Genomic DNA, 11646 nt, shown 5'->3' with positions numbered 1-11646 from the left:
CATCTTTCTTAATAGCATAATCAATATCCATCCATCCTAAATGGAGGAAAATTCTCTCCTTCCATACCTTATAGTTATCACTTTTCAATTCAGGGATATCGCAACGAATATCAGAGAAATTAGCAGGTTGTGAAGTTGCATTAAAATTGCTTATGTCAAAATTTGAGGTCTAATAATTTTCATGTTTTACCAATGCAAAACATGTAAGAATTGAATATAATGACATAAAATTTGACTGTGGGCTTAAATTTTAATTCAAGTATATTCATATATAGCTTATGATAGAATCATCAAATTATGTTCTTAATTCATAATTAGTTGGTATATTATGAAAGTAATTTGATATTCTATCTTAATCTTATGATAAAACTATCAAATTATGTTACTTCTCCTAATTCCTGTGGGTAAATCAAGAAATATAATTTAATATTCTATCCTAATTAATTATATAAATATAACAAAATATCTTATGGGATAAAATTTATTATATTAAGTATAATTAATTACAGTTAATGTCTATAATTCTTTATGTGATCTTATATAATTTTATTTAACTAAAGATACTGTGGCTAATCTCTAATTAATTAAAATTATATGGATCACAAGACATTATAAATTTAAGTTTTATGAGAATATTTCTCCAGCATAAGAAAATTCAATATAAGAATAAATTGCATAATTCAGTCTATAACTAACATGTTATTATTATGCATAACATATTCACATAAAATATTGCATAATTTGCATAACATTTAATTTCATGCTCTCATTCAAAAAATTACATGTAGAAAGATATAATCAATTCATGAAAAATAAATATGAGCATAATTAATTTAGGATTCTGCACAATTTAACTTATGTAAAAATGCATATGATTAAACCAAAATTAATATAAGATGCATAATTAAAATGAGCAAAATTAGACATAATATAAATTTTCTTTTACCAATCAAATGACAAAAAGGGTAAGTGGCTTGTTTGCCTCAGTAGCATACTTCTTCACTTGGAAATGATGGGTTCAAGTCCCAGAGCTGTTAGATTTAAATTTTTTTTTTTTAATTGACAAGTAGACGACATGTTGTTTTCAAGACTTAAGGAAAACTGACATGTCATTAATCTTGGGCTCCAGTTGTCTTCAACCTTTGATCGGATCTATAACCGGATACCCGACCCGAAAACGACCTAGTAGCCAAACCCGGATGGAAATCTACTCCTCCAACGCCAAAATGATTGTTTCAAAGCATATAAATGATAGAAATCCATTTTCCTAATGATTTATAACATTTATTTTCATTAAAAACAATTAAAAAACAAACTTTGATTTTTTTTAAAAAAAATTTCAAACGGCCATGAATAGAGAGCTTAAAAAATTTATTTTGCAAAACATCAAGGCAGAGGTATTATATGGCTTTGATACCAACTATAAGAAACTTATCTGCAATCTAAACAGAAATACAAAGAATACTATATTCTTAGACTATAAACCAAGAATCAAGGATTACCTCCAACCATTGAAACAAACTCACGAAGCTGTATTTTTGCTCTTTTAAGCTCTCAAGACACTCTAATATTGATGGTGTATTTTGTTTTTGTTGAGTACTTGAGCTTAGGGACGAAAACATTATATATATAGCCAAGCTTCCATCAAGCTCTTAATGACATTGCTTAATGGCTGCCATAAATCCCAATCAATGGTTAAATAAAAGACGTTTGGAAAACTAAAGCAATAAATATAGTCTTTAAAACTGATTTATATTTAATAAAAATTAATTATCATCATTACATGAGTAACGTAAGTTTTACAAATGACACAATGGTAGGGGTGTTAAAAAAAATACAGAAACTGAACCGGTAATCGAACCGAATTTTTAGTTATCTGAAAAACTAGTTCGGTTTTGGTTCAAAGAAAATAAAAAACCAAATTTTTGGTTCGGTTACTGGTTTGGGAGAATATGAAAACCAATTAACCGAAACCGGTTTTACTAACTGGTTTATTATAAAAATATTAAATTAAAATAAAAAATAAAAAATAAGAAATCCAGTTTACTATAAAAGTATTAAATTAAAAAGTATATAAAATAGTAAATATTAAACAAAAACCGGTTCAAAATCGGTTTTTTCTTAACTGATTCGATTTCGGTTCATAAAATTGGTTAATCGGTTCAATTAACCGATTTTGAACACCCTTGCACAATGGCATGGTTGAGTGATAGAACTTGGTTGACAACGTTCGTGGTGACCAACAGCAATCTTGGCTAGCAGTAGCATTGCCCATATTTTAATAATTAATGTTAAAAGGTGTGAATTTTGTTAAGAAGGCGAGAGCATCTGGAGTGGGCCTTAATCAGGCTTTTCTCTTTTTCCCAAGCCCAAATTCACTACCCAGCCCTATATTTCTTGCCCTTTTTCAGGATTTATTCACTCTTAATTTTGTATTTCTTTACTCTTACCGATTATTCAGAAATTAAAAAAAAAAAAAAAAATTAAAAGTACAAACATATAGTTCAAACCCAATCAAAACACCCCACGTCACTAATATTTCCGATTCCCTAATTTTAGAGTGACGTAGCATTAAACTATTGGCTATTTTGCTTCAGATTCCTGTCAGCACATGTAGGAGATTCGAACATACTTTTGTCGAACAACCAAATACCAACCGTTAGTTAACAGCCGTCTTCCAGAAACAGTTTGGTCTTATAGAGGCAACAAAACTGAAACTTTTTTCTTGGATTAATGTGTTTAGTCACTTGAGAAATAGTGAGACAAGAGTTGTGCTTGGTGGGTTTGAGGTTTTGTGTGATTTGAAGGCGAAGAAAGAGGCGGAAATCATGGGTGAAAATGGAATAAAAAGTGAAGATTACAGTTTGCTTAAGAATTTGAGAGTAAAAATTGAAGCACAAGAAGGGGGTTTCACTTTTTGCTTCTGGGTTTATCTCCTCAAGTCTAGTACATTTCCTGCTACACTCATTAGTCAGGTTTTAAAAGACTTCGCCTTTATGTTTCTTGCTTTTTGTTGAGAAAACCCAGTTGTTGTTTTTGTGTATGAACTTTTTTTTTTCTTGGTGGATTTTTGGGTGTTTGATGTTGATTAATTTTGGATTGAACATGATTTTTATGGGTTTAACTTGTGTCAGAAACTGGCCCCTTTGTTTTCTTGCTTTGTTAATTGTTTTGGTTTCTTTTAGTTTGCACCCAATTGTGTGTTGGTTGGTTTTCCTGGAATTCTGTTGCTTAGATGTTTGGTAAAAGTTTTTTATATTTTTCATCAGTTGTAGTTGGAAGTGGAAAGTTTTCTATTTTTTAAGTAATTAAGCGTACTTTTAAGTGACTCAGGGTATGAGTGGGAAAATATGTTTTTGTTGAGTGTTTTGTGATCTTACAAGTCATTTTGTGGCATTTCATGTTTTTGCTGGAATTGTTTTAGAAATCTGAGATGTTTTTGTGACTCAGGGCATGAGCAGGAAAATATGTTTTTGTGTTTTCTTTTGACTAGTCTTTGAATTATGGACCACATCTCAGGTATTAGAATTTTTTATTAACTGATGAAGGAGGATCAATATAAAAACAATCATTTTTGTAAGCGAGCTTCGAAGCTGGGAATTCATACTTATGAGTTTGTTTATAAAATGAATGAGCTGGTTTATTTTTCTATTTCTTAGGGTGCATTGAACATGATTAACTAAGGTACTTTAATTGCCAATACTGATTAATGACATACTTTACAATGCACTATGAAATTGTATTCTTAGATCTTTTGTTAGTTCTTCTTTGAACACAATAAAAGGTCGATTAAATTATTTTGTCTATGCAGGTGCATAATACCGGCAATGCTCCCTTTCTAGTGCTAAATGAGAAGAAAATATTGAAGCTTTTTCCTTTGATTTCATTACACCATGAAGCTCTTGATCCTGGAAATTCTACTCCATTGACAGAAATTCCCCATGCATCTATGGAGACTGAATTTCCTTCAGAAAAATGGATTCATGTTGGATGCAAGGTACGTTTCAAATAGATTTCAAGTAATAAATTAACTGGACTCAGGTTTTTATTCCACTCCCATTAATATAATCATCTTCAGTTACCTTTTCAAAAACAATGTTCAGAGGTTGGTCAGTCTAGTCCTTTCACTATGGAAGTATGTGGCTGATCTTTTAGAAGAAATTGAATTGTTGGGAGTAAACTGTTTGATACTTAAATGGAGTTCAATCTAAAATTTGATGGAGATGGTGATGAGATGTTGTTAGACACATTCTCCGTAGTGAATCAAGTAGATATAAAATTTGTTGTTGGAGTTGGTCACTTTCTGTAGAATCCGGAACTAGAATATTGGAATGTCGTTTTGTCTACTGATTTTTTTAAGAGCGACTAATTTTTTAGTCTACTTGATATAATTGGTATTTCTAATGCAAATTGGCTGGATAATGTATGGATGGAAGGCCAATTTCTGGTTTCGGTACTTTTGCTGGTTGAAATCTAGCTGATATAGGAAGAAACAAAATGTGGTGGCTAGATCAAGTGTTGAAGCTTAGCACATAAACCTAGTACTACATGTGAGATGTTATGGATAAAGTTCATGCAGGAAATGACTATTTCATGCCATATGCCAAGCTAGCAGTGAGTCCAAATTTTTTTTTTTTTTTTTTTATAAATGTTGAGGAATTTTGGTTCAATTCTTTATCGTGTCTTTTATATCTACATCTTCGTTTTATACAATATTATATCAGCATCTATTATATATTCCTTTGTACCTGATCAAATGTACTTTGTTCTGTGCGTTCTCAAGTGTTTTGGGTGCATCTTATTGTTAAACCTGGTGATTCTGATGCTTTTTGTTATTTTTGGGCTCTATGAAATTCTTAAAATTCTAATTTGTTGATGTGTTTTTGTTAGGTTTATATTGATTCTGTTCTGCTTCATATTGATGGGGGGATTGTGGCAGAGCAGCCTCTATCTTCATCTTTCAGCAAAGATTCAATGTCAGATTCTTTGAAGAGGATAACATTGGTTGGTAGTGATGTGCAAGGTTTTGTCCACTATGCAAAAGTCTTGCCTCTAAACTTTTCTGTTAGTGAACACTATGCTAAGGTGCACTGAAGTTCTAATTTCAGTTTCTTGAAAATTTCTTGTTATCTCATTAAGTGCCAACTATTTTAGTTTCTTATTTCACATACATATGTTTATTCTAGGACCCACCTCTACAACTATCTATTGATAATTCATCTGCCTCTGAGATTGAAGAAGATAGCGATGGTGTTTGGAGCATTGTCGGTGGCAAGGTTAGACACTTGGGAGTTTATTAATGTTATGCATTTTCTAGTGGATCAAGTATCAATTTATTGTATTGAAATGAGTTATAAGATATAACTGCAGGACATGATGTTCTGTAAGTCATAGCTTATGAAATTATGATCAGATAATACCATTTTGAGATTTCTTCTAATACATTTGCCATTTTTCAGGCATCTTGCCGCAGGATCTTTTCCCTGGATGTTCATTTGTTAAATGCTTTTGGAGAGCCTGTAAACAAGGAACTTGAGGTTTATATCTCTAGCTTTTGCTTACTATAGAATTCATCACGTGTTGCTTGTTTGTTTCTGGTAGCATTAATATTTATGTTTGAAATTGGCTGTTGAAACAGGTTGTCGCTTCACTTTTGTATGCTGACAATGGTGGCCCTGTAGAGAAGACAAATGATGGAGAAGCTCCCCTCTTGACAAGCTATGATGGAATTGAATATGCTTCTTGTGATAGACCAAGTAAAATATTGCATGGATGTGCTTCCTTTAAGCTGAAGATATCTCAGGTAAAATATTATATATCAAAACTTAGGTTGTGGTTCTTATAGGAAAAAAAAAAAACACCTTCTCTTGTGAACTTTTGGTGTGGTGACATTTGGGATATTGTTCACATCTTGGTTTGGAAGTTTACAAAGATCTTGCTTTAGTGCATGTCAAATTAATTTGTCATTCAGTGATTCCTGCAGAAATATCCTTTTTACATTAAATAAATTATCTATGTGATAGTGTCCATCCAATAACTTGCAATGAATATTCATCATCTTTATTAACTGAATATATGTGTCACATGGTTGTCCGGGTTGAAGTGATCTTAACATAGAACTGCAAGGTAGGAAGCTGCAATGATAGGCCTCTTTCACACACAGCTTGCGGTCTGATGCAGTTTGAAAGTGTTTCTTATGATCTTTTACCACTGTATATGTATTTACTGCTGTAATGTTTTGTTTAGCTGTGACGTCAAAGATGAACCCCCTTCTTGTGAATACGAATATGTAAAATTGGTTTTTATCATTGCGTTCTGTTGTAGCTGCTTTGTTTGGCTTGTATTTCCCATGGCTGAAACCATTGGTACCTTTTGTAGTTTTGTGCATTCCAACTTTTGATTTACATGAAGTAAGGATGAATCTTAACTTCTTTGTGATATACTTTACTGCTCTGCAAAATTGAAGTGATTGTAGTTGTTTGACTTTGCACTACTGGTCTTTTTGATTTTCTTTAATTTTTTTTTTCTTTTTTTGGTTTTCTAGACCCATAACAGTTCATAGTCTTTTAATTATTTTGTGGATTTTATTGCTGCTTATATACTATGTGGCCTTTTACTTTGTATCAATCTTTTCATTTTAAGTTGTTATGATTGCACATGCTTAGAGTGTCTCAACTTATAACTGACAGTTCGGGATTTTGGTTTTGAACGGCCTAATATGTCGATAGGTTCTAATTATGACTTTAACGGACATATTGCTGAGCCTGTGTAGAAAGTCCATTATGAATCCCATGTCTTTGTTTAAACTTGTGATTTCATGTGGCTATATTTGAATGCCTTGTTGAGAATTTTATCCTCTATATTGGAACCAAGTTATCAGACACTTGAATGTTTGATTTTGGTGACAATAATTCCTTAATGTATCATGTGGTGATGTGTCGCAATTGAGAAAAGGAAAAGATACACATGAGAAGAATAATTTTATATTGTTGTTACCTGTGCCATTCCTTTTTTGGATTTGATAATTTAAAGTTGTGTTATCAGTAAGAATTTGCCAATTTGTTACTTTTCTCCCATTTCAGCTTTCATCGAAGTGCGACAACAGGTTGTTCCGTATTAGGTTTGAAGTACCAAAAGTTTCTGGGTATCCTTTCCTGGAGGCTCTCTCCCATCCAATTCGTTGTATCTCAAGAAATCGTAATATACGCACATTCCCTGTGATAAGCAAAAAAACCCCAGCCGCTATCCATCCACTCGATGGATCTCTATCATGCGGATTTGATGATGGATCTGTAGAATTTCAACACAATACTGTACGAGAAGCAAAACCTAGTCCATCATCAAAGCGGGTGAGGTTGGAACAAGAAAATATATCTGTCATGGAGCAACCTGAGGGGGAATGCAACTCTCATCCCTGGACTGCTAATAAGGTATTTCATGAGTTTACTTCAATTATCTTTATCATAGTCTTTTAAAGATATAGAATAACCAAAATTTCTATTTGAACTGCATTGAGATATTTGGTATGGATGGTGGCTACTGACCTTTTTCTTTAACCATAACTAGGATGATTACAGTACATGTATATGGTTCTCTTCATTGAAGAATCACGTAGTTCATGAAATACTTCTCTTTTGTATTCCATATTCTAGTTATGATTCCAAATATTTTATATGCTTCATTTAAGCTGCCAATTAATTAGTTTCGTCCCTTGTCATACTATTTGGGGATTAGACTAATTGGAAAAGTGAGAGCCAAACATACACATATATGCACCCAACTCTCACAACCGAACTCTTTAATATAATAAATGATCACTGCCATCCACTAAAATATGTTTCACTATGTGCACGTGTGCAGACATTTCATCTTGTCTATATCTAGAAATACATATGCGCTGTGATTTCTTTGTGATTTTAGGAGTCATATTTGGACCTAATTTATACTCTTCACGCAAGAGCCTTAGGGTCTTTTTGGTAGCAAGGGCAAATTTCTTTCTTAGTTCTGGAGAGTGGAAAAACAAAATGTTGTGGAAATCATAATCGATGTAACATTTTTGAAATGCAATTTTGAAAATATTGCTGGTTACAATTAGTTTCAATAAATGACAAATTAATTTTCTGTCACACTTTAGACTCTTCATCATCATGGTCCATCCTTGGGAGCTATTTATTCCTTAAAAGTAATATTTTAAAGATGGTGACTGTTTTTCTTGCTGATTTTCAGAATTTACTTGGTGATCTACATTTATTTTGACATTTTATCTTTTTGCTTATTGAAAACATATTAATCCCAGTGAGATTGTTAATTAGGCTGAGAATGCATTTGCAAAGAGTTCGAATGGGAGACACGAAAACTTTGTGGAAGCAGACAGCTCTCCATCCGATTCTGAGAGCACTGGAGCAAGAAACTCATCTTTTAAGAGTATGTCAAGTAGTGGAAATTCAGTTTCAGATTTGACAATCTTTAAGTACTGCCTGGGAAACTTGGCTGAGAAATCTCGTGTGCTTAAGGAGATTGCAACCTCTTCTTCTGATGATGAGGTGTTGGAGTTTGCACATCAAGTATCCATTTTCTCTGGATGTTCTCACCACAGGTGATCTACAGGGGCTCTTCATTTTCTGAGCATTATCATATGATTGATCATATTCCTGTTAAATCAATTAGTAGGCACGTAATGAAACCCTGCTGATATGATTGCTATTTGTTGATGTTTGTAACGGAGGAAATATGCTACATGAAAACTAGTATCTCTAAATTCAATACCTGCTTCATCTGTTTGCTAGCATTTTTAGCTGAAAACCATAACTGTAATAGTACATTACTTAAATTTTTTCAGCTGAAAATCACAACATGCAATGATGCTTCCATTTTCTCAGTACTGTATCTTTATAACTAAGAATGGAATGGAATAGGACTTTCAATTCTTTCTTGGTTAGAGGGCATGCATATTTAATTAATTCTTGCTTCCTTCTCTATGCTTTAGCATCTGACTGTTAGGAAGGGAAGCTACTGGCTTGGTGTTCACAATTGTGGGGATGATAACTGAACCAATTACAATATTGCTGTAAATCTTTTTGCATGTGTCACATTTCAATAACTCTCAGATTAAATCTTGGTTTCTGCATGTTATGTACCATCTAGTTTGCTTCCTAATCCTATTTGTAAGAGAGTTACATTTCCCCATCGATCAGGTATCAAATAATCATTGCAAAGAAATTGATTGAAGAAGGAAGAAATGCTTGGAATTTGATCTCTCAAAACAACCATCATGTTCATTGGGGTAGTGCAATATTCGAGATTGAGGAGCAATTCATGAAGATTTCATGCTGCTGTACTAGATCTCTCACACAACAGGTTCTCTCTCTCTAAAACACACACACTCATGCACACTCAACACAGCACAAATCTACCACTGCTGTCTTTCTTAAAGCTGAACACATGGCGTGTAACTTTTTTTTATCTTATAAGAAACTGAAACATGAGGCTTGTAACAAACATGGTTATAGATACATGTCTAGGTTGAGGTGCTACAATATTGCTATTGTGGCATATATCTATATATACCATACAATTGCAACATGACAGTTTTGGTTATATTTTTGTTTGACTGTTATTAGATTTTTTTTTTTTTTTTTTTTTTTTTAAAGATTTTTAGTGTATAAACTTTGCGAATAGCTTTCTTTGCTTAGATCATCAGTTGTTTGTGACCATGAAAACTCTGAAAACTATGGCCTTTATAAATGTTTCAGGACTTCGAGCTTCTGAGGAGAATTGCTGGATGTGGAGATTATCTGGCCCAAGAAAACTTTGAGAAGCTATGGTGTTGGTTATACCCTGCTGCTTTTACGTTATCTCGAGATTGGATAAATGCCACTTGGAAGTCCACATCACCCAAGTGGATAGAAGGATTTATTACAAAGGAAGAAGCTGAATATTCACTTCAGGGCCCAAGGGGCCTTCAGGAGCCTGGAACATTTATTCTCCGGTTTCCCACTTCAAGGAGCTGGCCCCACCCAGATGCAGGAAGCTTAATTGTGACTTATGTTGGCACCGATTACACCCTCCATCACAGGCAGGTTTCTGTTGATTATATTTACAGGTATGTACTTCATTTGGTTCTTCCCTTTCTTTTAAAACTACATGTTAAACTTATCTTGCTTTAAAATCATTTACCTAACTTCCACTTCATTAACATGCCTTCATTCTCTTGAAGTTGAACCGTGTATAAGTGGGACAACAGGATAGGCTACTATGAAATGGTGATTAGAGGGGAACATTTAGGATCTGACTTGTTAGGATAACGTGCAAATTTGTTCCATAAAGTTTCCTCTAGAGTGGAGGCAAAATATAAATATAGAGAGAGAAGTGATAGGATGGTCTGATATGAATTATATTTGTTACTTCAATTGTTCTATAGGTCTTTATCAACAATGTGTAATGTCCTGATAGTTTTTTGGTTTCCGGCAGTGAGAAGTGGTCTTGCATTGCTTCGAATAGTAATGTTAAACTTGCAATAGAATATTTAGATGGGTTGTATATTCCAGTATCGATGATTTTACATAATACAGACACAATTGCCCTTAAGATACAAAATGTGATGATTAAATCACAATTCGAATAGTTGGGTTAACTTTGATCGAGCATGTGGCATGGTATTGGTTTTTCGTGCCTGTGCACACGTTCATATTTCTCAAAGATTTGAAATTACTTCCCATCTCCATGCCTGTTTTCATCTTAATGGAGAATTGATAAGTTAATTTATAAAATGTATTGTTTTTTTCAGGCTAATTTCTTTATTTTACTAATGATTTTTTTGTTCTCTAATGAAAGGGAGAAGGATGTTAAATCTCTACAGGAATTGTTATTGGCAGAGCCAGAGCTCTCTCGATGGGGAAGGCAAGATATATCTCAATCTTTTTTAATTCTCTTCTTTTGCATAACTAATATTGCTTTTCCCAAACATCATTCCTACAAATGTGACATTCCGTATCATTTACCACATCGACCATTTTAATCGATCATAAAGTTTAATTATACCCCTAGTTTACATTGTTTTCTTCTTATTCATTCTATTTTCACTAATTAGAAGTGATAACATGACAATGCCATATCTAGTTTACATGATTTTTTACGATACAAAATTGGAGATATACTTGGAAGTCTTGTATGCTTATTTGTGTATTGATGGTTGTAGTAAAATGCACTTGTCATCTTACTAATGATTTCTTGACATGGAAATGCAGGATCAGAAGAACTTAGAGAGCTTGTTGAGATCTAGCGATCATATTATCTTTCTTTCAGTACTGGCGGCCATTTTTTTGTTTTTATACCGTTCCTATCTTTTTGGGAGATAAGGATGGTGTTACCCTTGTTGTATTCTTGTTCTTGCCTGTAATGTACATATGAGATCTTCTCATTATATCAAGTTCTTAAAGCAGAAAAATGTCTACACAATTCACAGTGTCACTCTCTTTCTTTCCAAGGTCTCCAGTAACGTTATTGGGGTAAGTTAGCAGTCTCCTCGTGGGACTGCTACTTTATACCCCAGTAGCATTAATGGGAGTTTCAAAATATTTCACAAGAGCTATAAAGCAAATTCCCAACTGACCAACATTAATAGATAGCCTTTGCTTGAATGAAGAA

General features: G+C 33.2%; 1 protein-coding gene across 2 annotated transcripts; it reads left to right on the top strand.

Moving 5' to 3' along the window:
* The first annotated feature begins 2700 nt into the window (after positions 1–2700).
* Positions 2701–11329, top strand: LOC116125241 (SH2 domain-containing protein B-like). 2 transcript variants are annotated; one of them, XM_031410967.1, is made up of 12 exons: positions 2701–2975; positions 3812–3997; positions 4891–5085; positions 5187–5276; positions 5460–5537; positions 5639–5803; positions 7083–7430; positions 8313–8596; positions 9195–9357; positions 9753–10102; positions 10834–10899; positions 11247–11329. In XM_031410967.1, exons 1-12 carry the CDS (start codon positions 2829–2831, stop codon positions 11260–11262), a joined length of 2088 nt encoding a protein of 695 aa, XP_031266827.1. In that variant the 5' UTR covers positions 2701–2828; the 3' UTR covers positions 11263–11329. The 2 variants fall into 2 exon arrangements, with proteins under 2 accessions (XP_031266827.1, XP_031266828.1); XM_031410968.1 differs by lacking the exons at positions 2701–2975; positions 3812–3997 and adding an exon at positions 4041–4614.
* Positions 11330–11646: the final 317 nt, after the last annotated feature.

The sequence above is a fragment of the Pistacia vera genome, unplaced genomic scaffold (genome assembly GCF_008641045.1).
Source record: "Pistacia vera cultivar Batoury unplaced genomic scaffold, PisVer_v2 Contig161, whole genome shotgun sequence".
Classification (NCBI taxonomy): Eukaryota; Viridiplantae; Streptophyta; class Magnoliopsida; order Sapindales; family Anacardiaceae; genus Pistacia; species Pistacia vera.
The sequence above is the reverse complement of the archived record's forward strand: the minus strand, read 5'-3'. Positions and strand labels throughout refer to the sequence as shown.

What these genes read in the sequence shown, in the direction of transcription:
- LOC116125241 (XM_031410967.1), top strand. Translation starts at nt 2,829, where the DNA reads ATGGGTGAAAATGGAATAAAAAGTGAAGATTACAGTTTGCTTAAGAAT. An exon ending in GGATTCATGTTGGATGCAAG is followed by an intron (nt 3,998 to 4,890) that starts GTACGTTTCAAA and finishes TGTTTTTGTTAG; the next exon opens with GTTTATATTGATTCTGTTCT. An exon ending in GGAGCATTGTCGGTGGCAAG is followed by an intron (nt 5,277 to 5,459) that starts GTTAGACACTTG and finishes GCCATTTTTCAG; the next exon opens with GCATCTTGCCGCAGGATCTT.